The 24,322-nt window shown below is 39.9% G+C and overlaps 1 protein-coding gene across 1 annotated transcript in view; it reads left to right on the forward strand.

The window, feature by feature from the left end:
- MMS22L (MMS22 like, DNA repair protein) overlaps positions 1–24,322 on the forward strand; it is a 108,149-nt gene that overhangs the window by 30,418 nt on the left and 53,409 nt on the right. Inside the window, exons 12-14 of the mRNA XM_070418048.1 lie at positions 2,216–2,335; positions 5,269–5,495; positions 7,994–8,497. Coding sequence (XP_070274149.1) covers positions 2,216–2,335; positions 5,269–5,495; positions 7,994–8,497 — 851 coding nt within the window. The remainder of the gene's footprint in view (positions 1–2,215; positions 2,336–5,268; positions 5,496–7,993; positions 8,498–24,322) is intronic.

Raw genomic sequence — 24,322 nt, forward strand, 5'->3', positions numbered from 1 at the left:
CTCAAAGCCGTTCCTCGACTGTATAATACCAAGTCTAGGAGACACGATGAGGGAGATAGTCAGTGACATTGGAAATTCAGCTCTGTTCTCATCACAGCAGGAAGGGGACTTGCCTTGCTGAGCAATTTGTCTTACAGGCCTGAATCATACTCTAGCTGATAAGGTCCTAGTTTTTGAGCCTTCATTTCATACCTTATCATTTTTCTTTCTGCAGAGCTGTTAATGTAGTGCTTCATGGCCCACAGGTTAGATTTGACCTCCTTTTAAAATAGTTTTAAATGTGCTGTTCATCACATCTTTAAACATATTGTATTGTAGTTCTATATAGTTTTGTCACATAATTTATGTAAGAGTTTAAGGAAAATTTTTAGTAAATAATTTTTTAAATTTGGGAAATAGATACTTTTCTGTTAAAAATAAAGATTGTTAAAACTTGAAGAATAAAAAGGAAATGTGGTAGTAAAAGATTGCTATATACATAGCACTCACACAACACACAGACATATGCACACACATTTATTTTATAGCCATGTCTTTGAGAATCATTTTAATAGCTTGACATTTTCTTTTCCCTGTTATCTCTTAAGTCTTAATATTTTTAGGTGAAACATATTAAGTGCATTTAGTTATAAATTTTCTAAGTATGAGCTAAGATTTCTACTTTAGAAATCCAGAGACCTTTACATACTGCAGTTGTATCAGAAACAAAAGAGCTATTATCCCAATTATTGTAAAAGTTTTTGTTTATATTTATGTTTTCTATGTCATTTTAATTGGCTTTATTCGTTGTTTTTAAGAATATACTGACTTAGTAACTCAAAGTTTTTTGCGTGTATTTTTTACTTCAAGAATATAGGGAATCACTGAAAATGGTCATTGTTATTTACAAAAGCTGTTAATCCAATTTTAATGCCTTAGCATAGCTTAGGAACCTCATAAGCTTACTTTCAGCTCTAACAGCATTCCTTAAAAGGCTGTATAGGTTCATATGGATAAAGATCCACATACCTATACTGGTCAGGGACAGGAGGAGAATTTATCATCATTTCTTTTCCATAGAAAAGTTCTTTCTCCTGCTGCACTTCCTAAAAGTTAAAATATATGTACTCTGCCAATCCTCTGGTTTTTAAACGAGCAATTCTTAGCCTGGCCGAGGTGGCTCAGTGATTGAGCATTGACCTATGAACCAGGTCACGGTTCCATTCCAGGTCAGGGCACATGGTGGGGTTGTAGGCTCAATCCCCAGGAGGGGTGTGGAGGAGGCATCCGATCAAAGATTCTCTCTCATCATTTATGTTTCTCTCTCCCTCTCCCTTCCTCTGTGAAATCAATTTAAAAAAATTTTTTTTAAAGAGCAATTCTTATATTCTTATAAAGAATTTGACCTAGCCTGGCTGATGTGGCTCAGTGGTTGAGCATCAATCCATAAACCAAGTGGTAAGGGATTTGATTCCCTGTCAGGGCACATGCCAAGGCTGCAGGTTTGATCCCCAGTAGGGGGCATGCAGGAGGCAGTCGATCGATGTTTCTCTCTCATCAGTGTTTCTCTCCTTCTCCCTTCCTCTCTCTCTAAAAATCAATAAAAACATATTTTTAAAAGAATTTGACCTAGTACTTAAGTATGATCTTAGGATTTGTATACATCTTAATTATTAAATCATTTTTGTTACCTCTTTCTGGTTTGGGTTTCTTTTCCAATCTCTGAGTTTCCTACACCATTCAATCATGAAACAGCTATTGTAATCTATAATAATAAAAGGGTAATATGCTAATTAGACCAGACGTCCTTCTGGCCATCCTTCCGGATGAAGCTGGGGCCAGAGAGAAGCTGCACAGGTCCCGGGTGCCTGCTGGCCGCCAGAGGGAAGCACAGGTCCCAGGTGCCTGAGCAAAGCTGGTGCCAGCAGCCAGGGGAAGGAAGGCCTACTCTTACACGAATTTTCGTGCATTGGACCTCTAGTTTTTAAGTAATTGAGTTAAAAGTATAATTGAGTTATATAATTTTCATTAAACTGAATATATTAATAGTCTCTAAAGCATTTTTAGACATATACCTTGCTGACTTAGACTTTCTGGTCTAAAGATAAAAGTGGGTATGATTTAGTGATATGTATTCATATTCTTTTTAGAAGCAGGTTACCTAATGCAATATCATGTGATGATAATATGTTGCTATAGTCCATTTACTTCTTCACAATTTAAGTTTATTTTTTAGGATGGCATACTAGAAGAGCAATTACGAATGTATCTTCACTGTTGTTTGACACTTTGTGATTTCTGGGAGCCAAACATTACAATTGTCACCATTCTATGGGAATATTATAGTAAGAACCTGGTGAGTAAACTATGAATTTGTACCAGGAATTTGAAGAATTTGTTCATGATATTTGAGGAATATTTTTATGGCTTAATTGTGAATAGTTATAGATTTTTCTTAAAAAAGTTAATTTTTCAAAGTAGATTAGAATAGCTCAAGAATAACTTTATCTTTCACAAACATTATCTAGAGCATTGTCCTAAGGGAACAGAGCATTTGGTGTCTCTTCTCTTAAGAGTGACAGTAAGCAAAGTAGCTGAAATTATACCAGAAAGATGTTTTTTTTTAAATCCTTATTTATAAGTATTTTTTAATGACTGGATTGCTTGCAACACATTGAACAATTAACGCTGTCCTGACTAAGATGCAGTCTTGACATTTGAATAGCCTATACGCTATTTGTACAGATATATTGTGGACAAAATTGATAATACCATGGAACTCCAGAAAAGGGAGTATCTGATCCAGTGTATGGACTTTTGGAAGACTTTATGAAGTCATAATTTTAAACTTGGCCTAGGGAATGAGGGGCATTTTCCAAATATGGAAGTAAAAGTGCATCCAGGCAAAAAGAAAATACGAACAAATCTATAGAGACAGGAAAAAAAATACCAGTTTATACCAGGTTTAAGAGTTCTGAGTGCTGGGTCTGAGATGACTGTGGAGAGAGACAAGAAATAAGGACATTAGAGAGAAGGTGGTCAGGGGCTAGAGTATGAAGATAACATCCAGTTGAATTGTGATTTTTTGGGGAGATAGAGAGCAAGAATGTGGCATACTAAGTATGTGTTTGAGAGTTTTTCTGAAAAATGGTGTGAATGAATTGGGTGCAGATAAGTTAGTAGTCCAGTGTAGTAGTGTACACAAATAATGCAGTAAGAGACCTAAAATGCAGATAATTGATTTAGAAAGGGGATGATAAATTTTGAAGATAAAAATTTGAAAGATAGATTTAGAAGATTTAGTTACCTGTAATGTGTGGAGAGAAGGTTTGGAATGTTTGGTTTAAAACATCAAATATGTTTAAACCCTTGAGTTTATAATGCTTTAAAACATTCTGGAGAAGAAAAAAAAAAACCCTCATTCTGAAAACTGTAAATAAAGGAAAGTCCAATACATATATATATCCTATCTAATAAAAGACAAACATGCAAATTGACCATCCCTTCGCTACACCCAAGCCACGCCCCACCAGCCAATCGGCAACTATATGCAAATTAACCCAACCAAGATGGCGGCCGGCAGTCACAGAGCTGGAGCAAGCAGGAGGCTTGGTTGCCCCTGTGATGGAGGAAGCCAAGCTTCCCGCCTTCCCTGGCCTCTGCTGAAGGAGTGGCTGGGGGCCTGGGTCTCTGGGAGCAGGGCGGGAACTAAGCAGCCTCGAGAGGGGCGCCGGGCTGCTGGGAGCAGGAACTAAGCAGCCGGGAGAGGGGTGCCGGGCCACTGGGAGCAGGAACTAAGCAGCCGGAAGAGGGGCGCCGGGCCGCTGGGAGCGGGGCGGGAACTTCTGTGGCAGAAGTTCCTGCCCCGTAGCTGCTTGCTCATTCACTTACTCGCTCATTCATTCACTCATTCACTTACTCATTATTCACTCACTCACTCAGCAAACCTTCTCAGGTCCCTGGCACCAGGCCAGGCACTGAAAGTGAAGCAGGATAAGACAGAGCTGTGTCCTCAAGATGTTAGTAATTCAGTAGGGCGAAGCAGGCACACGAACGAGGCAGTTGTATGCACAGATGCACTGTGCTGGGTTCTGTGAGAGCTGTAACTAACGCCGACTTTGTTCTCTTGATAAAATGGGGCCTCGGGAGCCAGGCCGCTCCAAGCCTGTAGGCCTGTGCCTAGGCCCAGAGCAGCCGGGGTCCTGAACATGACAGAGGGTGCAGGTCGGGCTGAGGGGTCTGGCCCCACCCCTTAGCCCTTCACCCCCGTGCACGAATTTCGTGCACCGGGCTACTAGTGTGTGTGTATATATATACACACACACACACATATTTTTAAATATATTTTTATTGATTTCATAGAGGAAGGGAGGAGGATAGAGAGATAGAAACATCAATAATGAGAGAGAATCATTGATCGGCTGCCTCCTGCACATCCCCCACTGGGGATTGAACCATGCCCTTGACTGGGATCGAACCCCAGCACCCTTCATTCTGCAGGCCGACACTGTATCCACTGAGCCAAACCAGCCAGAGCTAAACTATATTTTAAAGTAACCAAATTCCTGATGAGCTAATTCAGAAAGAGTAATAGAATTAATAAATCACTATTTTTTCCATCTGATGAAATAGAGCATCTGGGCATTGGTCATCAATGGCTGCTGAAACTATTAATTAAAGGGCTGGTGGGGATCACTAAAGTGGACAGATTAGGCTGACAGTATGCTCAGTCTTAGCATCAACAAGAATAGTCAGAACTTATGTGCCTTTTTACTAACTGCAATAGGAAGTACCCACTATTACCAGTGAAAGATTCTTAAAAATTTCTATGTGATCTTATCAGTCTTCTAGATACAGCCACTGATTCACGGAAAAGATAGGGGATAAAAAAAATACATTAAATGACACTAGGGAGATACAAATGGCTAAACTTAGAATATAGGAAATTCTACACAGTAAATGATTGGATATAAAAATAAATTGACCAAAGATTGGGAACCTTACAGAATAAAAGAGCTTTACATCAACCAAATGCAATGCATGGATCCTGTTTGAATCCTCACTTGGACAAACCAACTGTTAAAGACATTTTGGGGGATAATCCAGGAATTTGAATATCCCTTCATATTCTGTGCTTTCATGGAATTTTTATTTTTGGGGAATATGTGGTAATGGCTGTGTAATTTTTGTGATTAACATGAGTCAGACGTTTACTGAGCTAATTGGGATTTGCAGCTTTCCATTTTGATTTACTCAGACTTAATATTTGTTTTCTTTTTTGGCTTTTAGAATAGTTCTTTCAGTATTTCTTGGCTTCCTTTGAAAGGCCTTACAAATATTATTAAGTCACCCTTGACTATGCTAGAAATGGTGAAGACCTGCTGTTGTGATAAACAAGATTACGACCTTTGTAAATCCAGAAGTAGTTACACCATCTTCCTTTGCATTTTGGCAAAAGTGGTTAAGAAAGCCATGAAGAACAATAGTCCTCATCCATGGAAACAAGTCAAAGGAAGGTGTGTACCATATTTTTCTTTATCATGTTCACTTATATCTTTGGAGAAGTGCTACTGTTTGTAATTTTTAAGTTAACTTTTGCTTGGAGGTCTTTATGGTTCACACACTTAAAATGTATTTCTTAATGTAGCACAGCAAAATACGGAGCTCTTTGAACCTGCCAATGTTTTATAGTAAGGAACAAGATAATAATATCTATAACTCGTGGAGGATTTTACTTTTTTATCTCATCAGTCCTAAAAATTGAAATTTCATATACTAAATGCGTTGAGCATCTACCCCCAGGTGGTCAGTGCGCATCATAACAACCGGTCATTCCACTGTTCGGTCGATTTGCATACTAGGGTTTCATATAGATAGATAATTCTCAGAACGTTATTGCTAAAAGGAATCATTGGAATCCATTCAATAACAAGTTTCTTTTTTATGAAACTAGAGGCCTCGTGCACTGGTAGGGTCCAGCCGTCCCACCTGAAGGGGGTCCATCAGGGCCCGGCAGGCTGGGGCGAGAGGCCACGGGTGGTTTGCTGACCGGCCCTGCCTTCCAACTAAAACAATTTATTCTGACCAGTCATTCCGCTGTTTGGTCAATTTGCATATTACCATTTTATTATCTAGGAATAGGATATTGTATACCAAGCACTATATGATGGAAGTTTTAAAGTTAATTAAACAGATCTTTACTTTCAGGAATTTTATCAGTTCTATTATTTACAAACTAGAAGCCCAGTGCATGAAATTCGTGCACTGGAAGGGTCCCTAGCGGCTGCTGGCTGCGGCTGGGTAATCTCTCCCTTCCCCTGGCTAGCCCTGCCTCCTGGTCAAACTCTCGGACAACTCCCAGTCGAGGGAATAATTTGCATGCTACACTTTTATTATATAAGATAAACATTTAACCACTCTTGAACATAATCATTTCTATCTTTACTAATTATAGGAGCTATAAAACTTAACAGTTTGTAAGTAAGATTCAACATGAATGAATTTCATTTCTAATCCCTTAATTGTTGAAAGAAAAGCCTAGCAGCTGTTAAAATTATATTAAGTAGTATTGACAAGAGATTTTTAAATGGCTAGTCTTAGACATTTTAACAGGAACAATTTCTCTTTGTCAGTAGGTAAAAATAATTGTTCCAGCACTTTGAATTATCTTAAGGTATCCTATATAATAAAGAGCTAATATGCAAATGGTCGCCACGCCATAATGGCTCAGACACTCAACACGGGAGAGAGGAATGGAGACCAGCCAGGCACAAATGAGCTCATGAGAGAGGAATGGGGACCAGCCAGGCACAAATGAGCTCATGAGAGAGGAATGGGGACCAGCCAGGCACAAATGAACTCACGAGAGAGGAATGGGGACCAGCCAGGCTGTGGCCCAGGAGAGGGACAAGCCTCACGCCCTCACAAGATGGCTGCCTATGACCAGGCCAACAGGGGTGGTTAGTGAGGGACGACCAAACGACTGAACAGGTTTCATAGGGCAACCAGGCCTGCAGGGGGGTTAATGAGGGACGACCAAACGACTGAACAGTAAGCTGCATGGGGTGTCCAGGCCAGTGGGGGGGCGGGAACGTGAGGGGCGACCAGGCCTGCAGGGGGGCAGTTGGGGGTGACCAGGCCAGCAGGGGGGGGGGGGGGCAGTTGGGGGCGACTAGGCCGGCAGTGGGGGCAGTTGGGGGCGACCAGGCCAGCAGAGGGAGGCAGTTATGGGTGACCAGGCTGGCAGGGTGGGCAGTAAGGGGTGATCAGGCTAGCAGGGATGGGGCAGTTGGGGGCAACCTGGCCAGCAGCGGGGCATTTAGGGGAGAGCAGGCCGGCGTGGGGGGGCAGTTAGGGGCGATCAGGCCGGCACACAGAGGCAGTGAGGGGCAATCAGGCTGGTGGGGGGGGGCGGCTGTTAGGGGTGATCAGGCAGGCAGGCAGGTGAGCGATTAGGAGCCAGCTGTCCAGGATTGTGAGAGGGATGTCTGACTGATGGTTTAGGCCCGATCCAGTCGGACATCCCCCAAGGGGTCCTGGATTGGAGAGGGTGCAGGCTGGGCTGAGAGGACCCCCTCCCCATGCACAAATTTTGTGCACTGGGCCTCTAGTTGTTATATAAAATTGCCCTATTAAAGATTTTTGTAAAGCACATCAAATTGTACTTAAAAGATATATTTTTTTCTTATTTGTCAATAAAAATTTTAAAGGAAGGGTGATGGGGGACTAAGGGAAATCATGTACTATATGCAAAGAATATTTCTACTGTACTTTGGAAACACCCCTGAACCCTTTGATTCACTTATAGATGATCTGCTACATCATTTAAAAATTTGCAGGTCGGGGTGTTCTGTTCATGAGTTTTCTAGGTAAACAAAGTGACTTAGCAGCATTGTAACGAAATAGCCAAAAATTTATGGTAATGAGACTCATGACTATTGAGTGAAATGTTATTTTAAAAGATGGATTTTTGTGAATAAAAAGGTTTAATAAAACCAATTTTGATGTTTTACAGAATATATTCTAAATTCCATCAAAAAAGAATGGAAGAACTAACTGTAGTTGGTCTGCAGAACTTTTTCAACCTTTTTCTACTGTTAGCAGCTGTTGCAGAGGTAGAAGATGTTACAAGTCGTGTTTTAGACCTCCTGAATTTTCTCAAGCCTACCTTGAAAACCTCACCTCTCATTTGGAAGGGTCAGGCCGCCTTCCTCTTAATGTATACCCAGAAAAATGTGGACATTGGTGTTTTGGCTGAAAAATTTTCAGATGCTTTCCAGGCAAAAGCAAGGGAGTTCTTGGTATCTAAGAATGATGAAATGGGACAAAGACAGACTCTCTGGACACTTCTTTCCATCTATATTGATGGTGTTCAAGAAGTGTTTGAGACAAGCCAGTGTTTGCATCCCTCCCATGAAAAACTGCTTAATGATGGATTTAGTATGCTTCTGCCAGCTTGTCAAGAACCTGAACTTAGGACGGTACTGCACTTTCTACAAGCTGTTCTGGCTAGAATCAGGTATGTTTTCTAGTAATGTGCTCATTTATTAATTTGTTTAATATTGTCACCTGTGTTGATTCTATATGAAAGTTTTTCTTTTGACCTAATCATGAAGTCCAAATGTAGAGAGAGGAGCTGGTTTTATTAGTACATTGGCATAAATCAGTAGTTTTCAAACTTCTTTCAACAGTGGTTCTTTAAGAGAAAGCTTATGTGCAAACACATTAAACTCGGAGCAGCTCTGGTACAGTCCCAGAGCTATGCCTTTTCACCCCTCCTTTCCTTTCTTCCTTTCGTAAAAGAGTATTATTACCTAGAGGTATGTTTCAGATATCCTAAGCAAGACCTGAGCTCAAATCTAAAGTGGCTTTTACTGAAACGTATATAATTTATTGCCCATATGATTTTGGCTACACAGTACCATTAAAAAAAGTAAGTTTCTTTAAATATTTTGCTACAGAGTTATAGCTTCAACTGCCTCAAATACTTCCAACTAAAACAATTTATTCTGAGATTAAAATGGGATTGTTCTATTTTAATGCCAATCACCTATACAAAATTTAAGTTTTAAGATCCACTTAGATTATACAAATGTGCAAATGCACTCAGATCCGAACAATAATTAAGAGAACAGTGGTAATGAAATATATTTTCTTTTAGGCCTTTTTCACATAACACTTTTATCTTCAAAGTATATGTTCTTAACAAGTTAGATGGTACCACTCATTGTAGTTAGTCACTGTCTCTGAAAAGTTAGGTAAAAGTTATGTATAGAAATACTTTATTTTTTAAATTATGTCTGAAGTTAATGAACAGACAGCTTTCCTCTTCCTAAGACCACATTACAAAAGTAGCATCTGTTTTTCAAAGGTACTAACTTGACAAGATTTCCAAATTATGGAAATTTATTTATTGCCAGTTTTACTTATTGTTAATTTACTTAATGTTGGTCTGTGTGTTCATACTGATTAATCTATAGGTTTTCATTCCTTATTAGGTTTTGTTTTATACAGCTTTACTGTTTCTCTGCACTCATCAGTTTAGGTTCTAAAGGTTTATCCAGAGTTCTTGATCAGACAGTCATCCCCTTATTCCCTAGGGTCAGATATATTAAAGTGACAGTCTTAGCCGAAACCGGTTTGGCTCGGTGGATAGAGTGTCGGCCTGCGGACTGAAAGGTCCCGGGTTCCATTCCGGTCAAGGGCATGTACCTTGGTTGCGGGCATATCCCCAGTGGGAGGTGTGCAGGAGGCAGCTGGTCGATGTTTCTCTCTCATCGATGTTTCTAACTCTCTATCTCTCTCCCTTCCTCTCTGTAAAAAATCAATAAAATATATTAATAAAAAAAAAATAAAGTGACAGTCTTAAAGCTCTCAAATTTTTGGACAGATAGATGGATGGAAAGTAAATGAATAACCAACTTTATTAGAAGAAGCTTTTACTAATTCTGCATCTTCTCTATGAACTGTTTGTTTTTAGTCTAGTAGAGTTTATTAAACATACTTTCCCAAATGTCAAAATGTCAAATTAATTTTATTTGTACAATTTTTAAATAAATGTAAGTAGTATTTCCCTGTGTTTCCTGGACAAAATTAGAAAATTTGTACCACTATTTCTGGCACCATTATTGGTTTATTTATATTGGTCTGAATATATAAAACAGGTAGGAAGAGGATTTACTGGCCTAAACCATCCTGGTGATGAGGAACTATAGCCCCCAAAAGCTATAGGGGCAAAGGAATAGAAAATGAAGTATGGGCATCTTTGGAAGAGGTAGTCATGGAAACCAAGTGTCAGAATCTGTATATTTTTCTGCTTTTTCTATTGAAGATGGATAAGTACCTTTTAATCAACGATTGCATTCTTTTTTTTTTAATTTTTAAAGACAAACTTTATTGTCCTCATAATGGCCTTTTCTCAAGGATTTAGTAAGAGAAAGGAAAAAAATTCTGGTATCTAAAGATAAATTAGAACAGTTTCATATTTTGGAGGAGAGGAAAGGAATGATTTAGAGCTATCATTTTAATAACAGTAGTATATGAAAAGGGTTGCATTACTTCTTACATAGGCTTTTTAAAAAAACACACACAAAGATTCATATCTCACAAATACTGTTAGTTTAATTTTCTTAGAAATCTGGAGAAATCTTTTTGTTAAAATTTTCTTTAAATTGCAAATATATTGTTATTGGTAAAAGAAAAAAATATGAGGTATAAGGTGACAAGTAAAAGTTCCTTTTCCCACCTTTACTCCTATATTTTCAGCTAGAGGTGAATTTGTCTCAAAGGAGACATTTGGCAAAGTCTGAAGGTTTTGATTGTCACACCTGGAGGCTGGGGGTTTGCTACTAGTATCGCCTAGTACCTAATGGGTAGAGGTCAGGGATACTGCTAAACATCCCACAATGCATAGGACAAAACACACAACCAGCCTCAGTGGTACTGAGGTTGAAAACATTGATCTACTTATACTCCACAAAAGTAAAAATGGTTTCTTACAGAACCTTCCAGATTTTTTCTCATTTATAGGCATAAAACACAAAATGGATAATCTTTATTCTTCAACCTCTTCACTTAGTATTTCCTCATTAGCTTTCCATGTTAGTATGAGCCTAATTCTTTTTAGTCGCTGCTTTAGTATCTTATTATATGTATATACTAAACTTTATTTAACCAATCCCCAAATAATGGATATTTATATTGTTTAACATGTTACTAGAAACACAGTTTTGCTTATACATCTTTATACAGGCATTTTCTGTGTACTTGGGAAGTATATCTATAGATTAATTCCTAAGCATAAATTGGCATATGTGAATTTTAAATGTGGATGGATATTACCAGGTTCCCTACAAAATTTTTTTGCACCAGTTTTCACTCTTCTTAATAGTGTAGAACAGCGGTTCTCAACCTGTGGGTCGCAACCCTTTGGGGGTCGAAAGACCCTTTCACAGGGGTCACCTAAGACCATTGGAAAACACATATAATTACATATTGTTTTTGTGATTAATCACTATGCTTTAATTATGTTCAATTTGTAACAATGAAAATACATCCTGCATATCAGATATTTACATTACGATTCATAACAGTAGCAAAATTACAGTTATGAAGTAGCAACGAAAATAATTTTATGGTTGGGGGTTACCACAACATGAGGAACTGTATTAAAGGGTCGTGGCATTAGGAAGGTTGAGAACCACTGGTGTAAAAGAAAGTATTCTTTCTCATTTTTATTAGATTAGTGATTGGAGTATATTTAGAAAGCATGTGTTCTAAGATAGTAAATACAAAAGTCTGCTAAAACTGTTAATGGAAACTTGGTAATAGGAGAATTTCAAAATGGAAATACGAAGAAAGTAATAAAATGAGAAATTATTATTTAAAGTTTCATATTAATTTACTGATTTCTTTTTGTCTTTAACCTCCTAACTGGAACTTGGTTGGTCATTCTTCAAAAGTGGTAACTAGAAACACAAGAATAATTCTTGCATTCTTTAAAGATGTTCAGTTTACAAATACTATCTCATTTATTTCTTTATTAACCATATCACCCCTTTTTATAGATGGAATGAAAACTTGGAGACTTTTTATGACTTCCCTAAAATAAGGCCATTAAGTTTCAAAATCGGCAATCTGACCTAACCCTTTATACCACAGCCACCTTCTTATACCATCTTTATAATAGTTCACAAATAACTACACAGAAATTAACCATTCCACTACATTTGTTTAAAAAGTAAGAGATAATTATATGAATGAAATCTGTAAAATGTTGCAAACCTGAAAGTATTGCCACTACTCATATAACGTAGGTTTACAATTGTGAGTACACAAACAGTTTATTTTTGTATTATTTTTTATTATCGTGTTACTAGAGGCCCAGTGCACGAAATTTGTGCATTGGGGGGTTGGGTCCCTCAGCCCAGCCTCTGCCCTCTTGCAGTCTGGGAGCCCTCAGGGGATGTCAGACTGCCACGGCGGTGGGAGAGGCTCCCACCACCGCCACTGTGCTTTCTAGCCATGAGCCCGTCTCAGGGCTTCTGGCTGAGTGGCGCTTTCCCTGTGGGAGCACACTGACCACCAGGGGGCAGCTCCTGCATTGAGCGTCTGCCCCCTGGTGATCAGTGCACATCATAGCAACCGGTCGTTCCGCCATTCAATATGCATATTAGCCTTTTATATAGGACTAGAGAGGCCCAGCACACGATTAAATAGTGCAGGGAGGGTCCCCAGCCCTAGCCCCCTGCGATCAGGGCCATCTTCTGCCTGTTCGCCAGCCCCCAGGCCGAACACCACCTCCACCGCCAGGCTGTCAGGCCATTGGGATCACCAGCTCATCCCTGGCTGGTCTGGGGCTCAGGCCTTGGGAAAGTGGGTGCTGGAGACTTTACCTCCATGCATGTGTGCTGGGTCGGCCGCTGATGGAACGCGCTGCCTTCTCAGACCTCTCAAGCGCGTGCCACTGCTGCCACTGCTGCTGGAGCTTGAGGCACTGATGGAAGCTGTGGGGCGCTCCCGTGACCTACCTGCCCTGGCGTGAGCAGCCCCAGCGGGCAGCGTGTTCCATCAGCCACCTGCCCAGCATACGCACATGGAGGTGAAGTTGCCAGCGCCCACTTTCCCGCAGGCCTGAGCCCCCGAGCACCAGGGGATGGATGAGCTAGTGATCCCAACAGCCTGACAGCCAGTCTGGTCTCCTGCCACCCGCCCCGAGGACTCAGTGCGTTCCTGCCTGAAACCTTGCTGCCCTCGGGGGAAACAGCTGGGGGAGGGCACAGCTGTTGCCAAGATGACCCCTGCAGGACTGACTTCCTTCTGGTTGGTCGAGCCTCGGTTGTGATGTTACACCCAGGGTTTTTATATAAATAGATAGGATTTTTGATACGATATACTGTAAACCTATTTTTGTTCTAACATGTATACTTCTGAGTGTTTTTGCCTTTTATTTTTGCTACTAAAAAAGGGTGGATGCTTATTGGGGAACTTTCATTACTATGTTTTCATTATTTTGCAAGTTGCATATATTTTTTTAAAATATATTTTATTGATTTTTTACAGAGAGGAAGGGAGAGGGATAGAGAGTTAGAAACATCGATGAGAGAGAAACACCAGTCAGCTGCCTCCTGCACACTCCCCACTAGGGATGTGCCCACAACCAAGGTACATGCCCTTGACCGGAATCGAACCTGGGACCCTTGAGTCTGCTGGCCGACGCTCTATCCACTGAGACAAACCGGTTAGGGCAAGTTGCATATTTTTTTAATGAGTTATTAGTTGGAAAAAATCACAGAGGGGTGTGGAGACAAGTAAATCACATGTTATTTATAATAATAATTTATCTTTGGTTTATTAGCACTTGCAACCATCCTAGCTTTCATTTCTTGTAATAAAAACAAATATTTGCTCTTTAAATTCAATTTCATAGAAATCCTTTAGCATTAAAAGGAGTATTGGAAAATATTGCTTACAAGTATCTTGGAAGCTATAAAACAACTCTGTTAATCCTGGGGATCACTATTCAGAAGTACAGAGGTAGGAATCAAGAAGACATAATGAAGAGTGTCAGTTATATAAGGTGAAAGTAAGTTTACATTTATGTTAGGAGTATCTTTTAACTAGAACTGGCTTGAGTTTATAGTTTGCTGTCATCTTGAGCCGGGGGCAAGGAGTATGATGTTGATCTTTAAGACTAACCTATGAAAAAAAGACAGATGTTTATGTTGATATTGCCTAATTCCTTGCACAAATGTTTATTTTTGTTTTTTATGCTGTTCAACTGTGATGGAAAACAATTGCTGTAAATGTATTTCAAATCATGTATAACGTTCATTGCCAAAATTATAGATCAGTTTTAACAGAAGGAAGTATGAGGTCAGTGTGTGAATAAGAGTGTGAATTAGTGTCCAGCTCTTTATTAATGCTGTCACAGCTTAGGCACTGTCATCTTTTAAATTTCTGTAGTAGTAATTCGCACACAGTTCTTCAATGAGACTAATTATAATCCTATCTAATAATAGACAAAGATTGAAATTAACCATACCTCTGCTACGCTTCCCATTGGCTAATCAGGGCGATATGCAAATTAACTGCCAACAAAGATGGCGGCCAGCAGCCACGCAGCTGAAATGAGCAGGAGGCTTGCTTGCTCCAGTGATGGAGGAAGCCAAGGTTCCCCGCGTGCTGCGGCCCGGCTCTGAGCTCTGAAAGCAACAATGTTTCAATTATAGAAGCTAAACAAACCCCAGAAACCTTTCAGTGGGCCGTGGCCTCGGAGCTGGAGCAGCAACAAAGTTTCAATTATAGAAGGTAAATAAATCCCAGAATATAAAAAAGAAAAAAAGGAGAGGCTGGGAGCTTCAGTCGCCCGCGGGCTTGGCCAGCCTGAAAACCCTCAGCCCCTCATCCAGACTGTCCAGGCACCCCAGTGGGGACCCCCACCCTAAAGGGGGTGTGGCCAACCTGAAAACAGCCATCATCCCCTTATCCAGGCTGGCCAGACACCCCAGTGGGGACCCCCACCCTGAAGGGGGTGTGACCAGCTGCACACAGCCATCAGCCCCTCACCCAGGCTGGTCAGGCACCCAAGCGGGATCCCCACCCTGATCCGGGACACCCTTCAGGGCAAACCAGCTGGCCCCCACCCATGCACCAGGCCTCTATCCTATATAGTAAAAGGGTAATATGCAAACTGACCCTAACAGCAGAAAGACTGGGAATGACTGGTCACTATGACACACACTGACCACCAGGGGGCAGACGCTCAATGCAGGAGCTGCTCTCTGGTGGTCAGTGAGCTCCCACATGGGGGAGCTCAGCCACAAGCCAGGCTGATGGCTGCCAGTACAGCGGTGGTGGTGGGAGCCTCTCCTGCCTCCTCAGCAGTGCTAAGGATGTCCGACTGCAGCTTAGTCCTGCTCCCCGCTGTCAAGTGGACATCCCCTGAGGGCTTCTGGGCTGTCAGAGGGATGTCTGACTGCCAGCTTAGGCCCAATCACCCAGGGAGCGGGCCTAAACCAGCAGGTGGTCATCCCCCGAGGGGTCTCAGGCTGGGAGAGGGCACGGGCTGGGCTGAGGGACCTCCTCCCCCGAGTGCTCAAATTTTTGTGCACCGGGTCTCTAGTATATAATAAGAGGGGCTGTGACTTATACAGTTTAATTTTATTCCATCAATCTTTAGCACTTACAAGGTAGATATTGTCAAGGCAGACTTCCTTTCAGTTTGGAACCTTTTGGGGAAAGGCCCCAGAGATCATTCAGGATTATTTACCTTAAAGGAAAGAAGGAAGCATGGGAAACTGAGAGGGGAATCAGGAGAAAAAGTCCTTCAGGTATGTGATCATAGATATGTGTTCCTAATTTCTTCCCCAAATCAGGAGGCTCATTGAAGATCTTGCCATAGGAGTCTTTTGGGTATGCTATAAAATTATTACTTTTAATATTATTAGAAAGTATGAAAACATTTTGGATATTTGTAAAGCATAGGCTTTTCCCCCTTCTTTTTAAAGTTAAGAACACAGCTAAATTCTTTGAATTTTGATTTAGACAGGGAAGATGGGTTACATAGATTGATGATATTTATTCCAGGCTGCATCCCTGACAAGGGGAAGAATGAAATACTTTACCTTAGCAATCTCTTCTGTTTTCAAATTCAGGTGGGAATAGGTACCAGTCCTTGCATAAATATGTGTGCAAGATGTGTGAGTCTGTATGTTGAACAGGGTAATAGTTTTATAACTGTATGACAGAGAAATTACAGGTAGGCAGGGACTAAGATCACTGATTAAGGGAGAAGCGGCTCCCTCTAGGCTGTTAAGAAATAATAACTTCATATGCCACTTTCTGCTAACTGGAGTTGATGGCTCACCAGAGCATTCTTTATTGCTGATTAAGTAGCATTATGAAAATACTGACTTGGTTATGTTAACTAAATGCCTCTGTGTGTAGAACTTCGAATGTCAAATAGTTTTAGCAGTCGTCTTTAACATTTCACATTACCTTTCTGGAATCACATTTCTAGGTCTCACTTGCTGTTATTTGAGGTTAATGTAAAAATGCCAGTCTTTCGTTTGTGGAGTTAGGTGTAGCCAAAAGCTTTTCTTTAATTATATCCATTCATGCTGCTATAGTTAAGGGTCTGTCAGCATTTCCATTATAGACCTCCATTTTCAAGGTTTTATAACATAGCTATGAAAATTTAGCTTTGGGCAAAAACTTGACATACAAGGTCTCATGAGATTCTCCCTCCTCCCCATCCCCCTTTTTCATTTTTACTGAAGTAAGGGTGAGTGATTTCAAAATGCCTTTTGGCATCTGCAAATATCATTTGGAGTTTAAAAAGAAACAATAAATTTTCAGGCTTTGTATCTGTTTGTTCTACCACTTAAAGGGGGTTGTGGACTTATGAATTTAAGCCAAATGGATATTGATCAACTGATAACCTGTTTTGTACTAAACAAGAGTCTAGTTTCAAAGAAGTCTAAAGGCAACTGAAAACTTATCTAAAATGTTAAATGTTGAGGCTAAGAAATAGTTCAAAAGGAATTACCTTTTTTTGATACTCTACTCAAATACAACTTCTTAAAAGATTAAGACTCTTTTTCCTGGCTCCAAAATACATTTTGAAAATAAATGTATTTTTAAATCCCTTTCCTTCTTTTCCCTTGAGCCTAGAAGGTCATCTGTTTGTTATATATTTGTTTTGACATTTGGTTTGGGTGTGTGTGTGAGTATGCACACATAAAAATCTGTTCATTATTTCTCTCAAATATTTTCCATATTTAATAGTTCTAGTTATTTTAACCTTTATTGTATAGTATTGTTTATTCAAGACAATTTTTTTACATCTTCAGTGAGAGAACTGGGGGTTATCTAAGTAGGGAAGGAGGTAGTACAAAAGGAAATAGTCTTATGAGGGTCTGCTCTATGCCAAATAATTGACATGATTTTTCAGGAAAAATGGAAAGTCTTGACTGCTTCCATGCCTTTTCCTCCTTTTGTTATTGGATGCACTATTAGTCTGAATGGGTTACAGCTTTTAATTATTGAAGAATAGTTTACAATGAAAACTTGGAGACTTTCATACATTTTTGAAACTGGATAGGATCTTTTAAAATAATTGAATTGTGAGTTATTTGCATATAGTTTTTTTTAGTATATCCCAGATTTCCCAAAGTACCTGCTCATGTGCAGTTTCTTTATCATCTATATATGAATATAAAATGAAAACTTCCACTCCTACATGCTAGTTACATAGGAGTTCATGGTAGCTATACCTCGATAGTGGCTACTATGGTGGACAGCAGATCTCTCAGACAGCACTGACTTCAAGGCTGCACCCATCCAGAATGTGGATCATAACTTCGCAAATGCATGCTTGTGTTCTTTATTTACTGCTTTTTTATTTTATGTGAACAATATTATTCTTTATTCCAACTTACCTGAAAATATGTATGCTTGTCCGTGTGTCCCTAGTCTTGAATATTCTTTCTTCCCTTTGAATTTTTTAACACTTTTTCTCTAATGTCCTTTATTGCTTTCTACGTCGTGTTGTGATTGTTTTTTACAGAAGATAAATTTATTTTTTAAATTTATCTTATTGTTGAAAGTATTACAGCTGCCCCATGTCCCCCTCTCTCCCCGCAAATGACCCTCTATGTTTCACCCCCTCCCCCTCTCAAGGCCTTCTCAGCACTATTGTCTGAGTCCATGGAAAAGATGCATATTTATTAAACAAATTATTATTTAACAAATCCAACTAATATTTATGAGTGCCTACTTAGGTAGCAGGCATTATAGGCACTTGGGGTACCTCACTGAACCAGTTAAATGTAGCATATCTGGTATGCACTCATGTATTATATGAAAGATATATTGAGAAAATAGAGAAAGGTACTTACTTAGATGAGTGTTCATTCCAACCATACGTCTTCACCATTTTAAAAGCATTTTACTGTTTCAGTTACTCAGCATTATTTGATAATGATTTATACTTGTTCCTAAATTTTACCTGCTTATCCAACAATTCTAGCCAATATTCACATGAAAGTACACAACAGTATCTGTGCAGCCAGGCTAAAGGTTTAATGCATAATCTGAATTTCACGGCATGTTTATTGCCTCCTAAGGATCACTGGGCATAAAGGACCACCAGAGAGATGCCAGGAGTCCATTCTTCTCAATTAATTGAAAGATTTTTGGTATTATTGAAAGATAAAACTCATGTCCAGCTGAAAAAATTTGGACCATTTTTATTATTTTATTTCACCAATTCAGTAGTTATCACCAGACTGTTCTCCCATTGAAATATAGCAACACATGGAGTATAAGGGGCCTTTGAGCTTTTCACCTTGTTTGGGGGAGTTTTCAGAACCTCTCCATTGAGGCTAGTTTTACAGGAACACTTTGAATCTCAAAGTAGAGATCATCTGTGTTTGGATTGTATTGGAAGCAAGATCTTTGGGAGAGAAAACTGAAGTAATGAAGTAGAGGAAGTATCAATAAAATAATATATGACAGTTGCCAGAATGAAAGATTTTTTTATTAAAAGGGCCTATTGAGTGACTCCAGTGCAATGTAAGAAAATAGACTCACAATAAGGCACATCGATGTGAAATTTAGAGTGCTGGGTACCAAAGAAAAGGTACCAAAGTATCCATGGACTTCTTAGTCTTCTCCATCTTTCTTAGTCCTCTATTTTTTTGTATTTACTGTATTTCTAGTCTTGTTATCTCCAGTTATAATCTAGGTCAGATCTAATATGTAAAACCCCAGTTCCCAGTAATTACAAAATTAAAGAGTCGACTAGAGCTTTATATTAGATTTTCTTTTGACGATCACTTCTGTTTTTAAGAAGTAGGTGAATGCAGCTTTATGGCCTCTGATAGTTGTTCTTCAAGTTTGAAGTTACTGAAGATCTGTTTTTTTTTTCTGAGATGAATCAGTAAATCCACCTCTTAAAATTAGAGAGGAAAAAAAGGAAAGGGAGGAGTAGGGAAAGAACACTGAAATATAAATTGAAATGAAGAACATTGGGATGAAAGGATGAGGAAAACCAGAAATATACTCTGTAAAGGAAATATTTCATTCTTCTGAAGTGGATCAGCTCAGTTGTTTAGGGAATAGAAGTGCCATGATTATTTTCTGTACCAAGCACTGGAATATTTCTCTTTGGCAAATGGTAATAAAACAAAAGATGTTGGGGTGAGGTGAAAGCTACTTTCCCCAATCTTATTTATGTCACAGTAGTTTCTTGTCTGAACCCCATGGTTCACAATAGGTATTTAGACCCCCCAGATCTTTGAAGCTCTGGATGAAACTCAACAATGAGTTTGTAAGAAAGTATCGCTACTTTGTTCTTTCATGGCACCACACTGCTCTGCTTCTTCAACCAAAGACATGTTGTCATAATAAATATTTAAGAATGGTAAATCCCATTCGTGACTGGATTGCTAAAATGAACTATCAGCTGTAAAAACAGCTGAAATTGTGATGTCAGTAAGTGGACGTAGGCTAAAGAAATTAAGATAAATTGCTATTGTGGCTTTTCGTAATAAAAGGGAAATAGAGGAAGCAAGTAATAATTTAAGCTTTTATGTCTAATAAGTGTAGTGCTACTAGATGTGTTTTTTAATGATGTGATATGTCAGTGAGGGAAGGAAACCTATCTCTTAATTATCCCATTAATTATTTTTGGATTAATAAAACCTCCAAAGGCACTATAAATTGTAGAAAAAGTATATTCATTATAGTTGTAAAATATTTCTAGCTATCCTCACCATCTTCTGGTAATTACTCTAAAGTTATTTTCTTTAACGTGTTTCTTAGCATCAAAGTACATATTTGTTTCATGATATGAATTTACTTTTGCCACTGTATGGCCTATAAGAACAATTTCTTACCTTTCTCCATGTACCTTGTGGAGTAGGGTGAGTAATTGCTCTGTTTCAAATTTTATTTATATTTTAACAAAATTGAGAACAAATATAAAGAGTGAAACTAGCATTTGGAACTCTTAATTTCAATAGTTTCTTCTTTACCTTACAAGATATATATTTTTCTCTCTTTAGGATATCTCTTGTCAGATTTAAGGCTTATTTAAAATGAAAAGAAAGCTGGAGCAATTTTCTTTATTCCATTTCAGTCTCCTAAGGTCTCTTTCCCCCTGGTGAGCTCATAGCAACAGGGGGGTTTAAGGGAATTCAGCTTTCTGCAAATTAATGTCTCACATCATGAAAATTCAGGACTTTTTTTTTTTTTTTATCTTGAAAAGTAATACAGTGAGTGCGAGTATTATTTCTTGCCAGCGGGTGGAAGATGAATGATTTTGTCACAGTTTTACTGCTTGATGAGCAGTGTCCTGAGGGTCAGGCTTAAGTCTGTGTCACTATGCTGCTCATTACTCTTGAGCTAAATAAGGGCTGATTGGATCTAAATTGCCTAGCACATGGGCCACAGATGAGCTCAGTGAGCAGGGGATGACCTGCTATTCAGTCTGGGAGTAACCCCGGTGTGCAAATGCGGCATTAGAACACCGTGGGAGAATGAGAGGCTACCGGCTGCTGCCAGCAAAAGAAATCTAAATGTAAAAACTCTTTGATGCTGTGATGTTAGAATTTGAAATGTAGGAAGTGACAGGTTGATGGTACTTATCAGCTTTGGCTGGATTAGAGAACAGTGTCATCTTGCTTATATAATGACAGAAGAATGAAGCCAGCAGCTAACTACTGAGCAGAGGAGAGCTGCCACTGTTGCCTCCACCAGTCCTTGCTGCCTCCTACTGGCAGTTTTCCTGGAAGCCAATATAAGAGAATGAATAAAAGACCCTCCTCAGTGGACATCCAGGAATTTGGGATTCTGGTCATGAAAAGCTACCCATAGTAAGATGCAAAGAAAAGTCTATGATTTTAGAGCATATTCAATAGCAGGTGGCTTTAAAAAAAATCATTATTGGAAAATTGGTTGTTTCAGAATTTTCTAGTTTACCAAGAGTTAATCCATTTATGAAGTGAAACTACCCAGAGCAAGAAACCCTGGTCTACTCTTCCTGGAACACTGTTCTTTCATGGGGCCTCAGTTGGGTTGGTTGATCTCTCAATTATATATTTTTATCAATAATGGCATTTTACTAACAACTAATCTTCAAAATCTAACAAAAGATTGCCAGCCACAGTGTTAGCACAGTTTGAAAGATACCTGATAAAAATACAAAGTGAAAAACGCCCCTGATGATGTAGCTTATGCTGCATAAATCTCCCTTTTAGGGAAAGGGATGGAAGGAAAAGGTTTCTCACACAAGTCAAATTATTTTTTTAAAAACAAAATCCAGAACAGCCCTATGATATGAGACCTCTTTTGTTTCATTTTATTCCTGCCGTTGTAATTTCTTAAAAAAATCAATATTAGACTATCATATGTTTGTGATATAAATTTTTAAAATGTAGACAGGTTTATTTTAAAGTTACTTATCTCACCTTGCTGAGAGAACTACTATTGATAGTTTGTTATAGCCTTCTAGATATCTCTTATTTCTATATATTTTTTAAATCCAAAATTGGGATTAAATACTGTTAGTGTCTTGCTTTTCTCACTGAATATGTCATTGATGGCTTTTCATATCAGTGACACCTACAACATTATTTTTCGTGGCTTCATAATATTCCACTCTGGGGATACACCGTAGTTTACTTGACCATTCCTTATTGATGAAAGTGGACACTGTTTTGAAGTTTTTACTATTAAATACAAAGCTGTGATGACTGTCTTTATGTGTCTCTTGGTAGGGTTCATGGGTCCGGTTGTATAAACGGCACTGCACAATTCCAGGGTGCCATTTACAGCATTCTAAATGAGGCTTAGATCTTCTTGGACATGTTTGAGTATGTGTGGAAGCTCTTTTTTAAGTGATTTGGTTTAAAATACAGGATCTTAGGTATAATTATTTTTTAAAAATTGAGAGCCATATTTTAATTCAAGGTTTATACAGACACAACACACATATATACATAATTACATTATATCTACAGAGAAGCAAATTTTTACCTGGTTGAAAACTTTAGACTAGAAAAATAAATTTAAAAAATTGTCATTTAGAACAAAACTAGTTCTATATGTTGAAAACATAGTGATAGAAAGCTTCTAGAATTTGGGGTAAAATGACAGGTAAAACTTTCCCAGAATTAAAAAGGAATTTTCCTGCATTTGTCAGTATAGGTTCCCTACTGTTTCCTTTAAGCCTCTTTTTTCTTATTATTAATATCAAATATAAACTAAAGTTTTAAATATAACTCTAAAGCACTTGAAGGTTCTAGAGAGAGTTTTTAATACACTTCTTTTTTATATTATCAAAATTCATGTATTCTGTTAAGAATATAAATAATGCAGCCCTAGCCGGTTTGACTCAGTGGATAGTGTCAACCTGTGGACTGAAGGGTTCCAGATCGATTTCAGTTAAGGGCACATACCTCAGTTGCAAGCTCGATCCCCAGTCCTGGTCAGGGTGTGTGCAAGAGGTAAGAAGTCGATGTATTTCTCTCACATCAATGTTTCTCTGTGTCTCCCCCTCCCTTTCTCTCTCTCTAAAAAACAATAGAAAAATATCCTCGGGTGAGGATTAAAGGTAGAATATATCTAATCTAATGAAAGAGAAACATGCAAATTGACTGTACCTTTGCTACGCCCCAAGCCACGCCCAGCAGCCAATCAGAGTGACTATATGCAAATTAACCCAACCAAGATGGCGGCCAGCAGCCACGGAGCTGGAGCAAGCAGGAGGCTTGGTTGCCCCGGCGATGGAGGAAGCCAAGCTCCCCGCCTGCCCTGGCCGCTGTGGCCTCCGCTAAAGGCAACAGTTTCAATTATAGAAGATAAATAAATCCCAGATACTTGCTTCCAGCCAGCCTCCGCTGGGAGCTTGGGTGGCGGGGGCCGTGGCCAACCTGCAAACAGCCATCAGTCCCTCACCCAGGCTGGCCAGGCACCCCAGCAGGGACCCACACCCGAAGGGGCCGTGGCCAGCCTGCAAACAGCCATCAGCCCTTCACCCAGGCTGGCCAGGCACCCCTGTGGGACTCCAACCCTGATCTGGGACACCCTTCAGGGCAAACCAGCTGGCCCCCACCCATGCACCAGGCCTCTATCCTATATAATAAAAGGGTAATAGGCAAATTGACCCTAACAGCAGAACAACTGGGAATGACTGGTCACTATAACACACACTGACCACCAGGGGGCAGACACTCAATGCAGGAGCTGCACCCTGGTGGTCAGTATGCTCCCATAGGGGTAGCTCTGCTTATCCACAAGCCAGGCTGACAGCTGCCAGTACAGTGGTGGTGGCGGGAGCCTCTCCGGCTTCTTCAGCAGCGCTAAGGATGTCCGACTGCAGCTTAGGCCTGTTCCCCGCTGGCAAGTGGTCATCCCCCGAGTGCTCTTGAGCTGCCAGAGGGATGTCTGACTGCCAACTTAGGCCCAGTTCCCCAGGGAGTGGGCCTAAGCCAGCAGGTGGTAATCCCCCAAGGGGTCCCAGACTGCGAGAGGGCACAGGCCGGGCTGAGGGAACCCCCGAGTGCACAAATTTTTGTGCACCAGCCCTCTAGTTTATATATACTCTAGTATATATAAACTAGAGGCCCAGCGCACAAAATTTGTGCACAGGTACGGTCCCTAGACTTGGCCTGCAATCAGGGCCATCTTCCCCAGCTGCCAGCAGCCAGCCCAGCCCCCCACCGCCACCCACCCCCAGTTTCCTGTTCACCATTGGGCAGTAGGAACCTACTGGCCGGGGTTGGGGGAGGGGGATGTACCAAGAGGTTGGCCGTTCCCACCCACTTGCTGGCCCTGTCTC

Source organism: Myotis yumanensis, unplaced genomic scaffold, assembly GCF_028538775.1.
Source record: "Myotis yumanensis isolate MYYU_CA2020_CCGP unplaced genomic scaffold, mMyoYum1.0.hap1 SCAF_6, whole genome shotgun sequence".
Lineage (NCBI taxonomy): Eukaryota > Metazoa > Chordata > Mammalia > Chiroptera > Vespertilionidae > Myotis > Myotis yumanensis.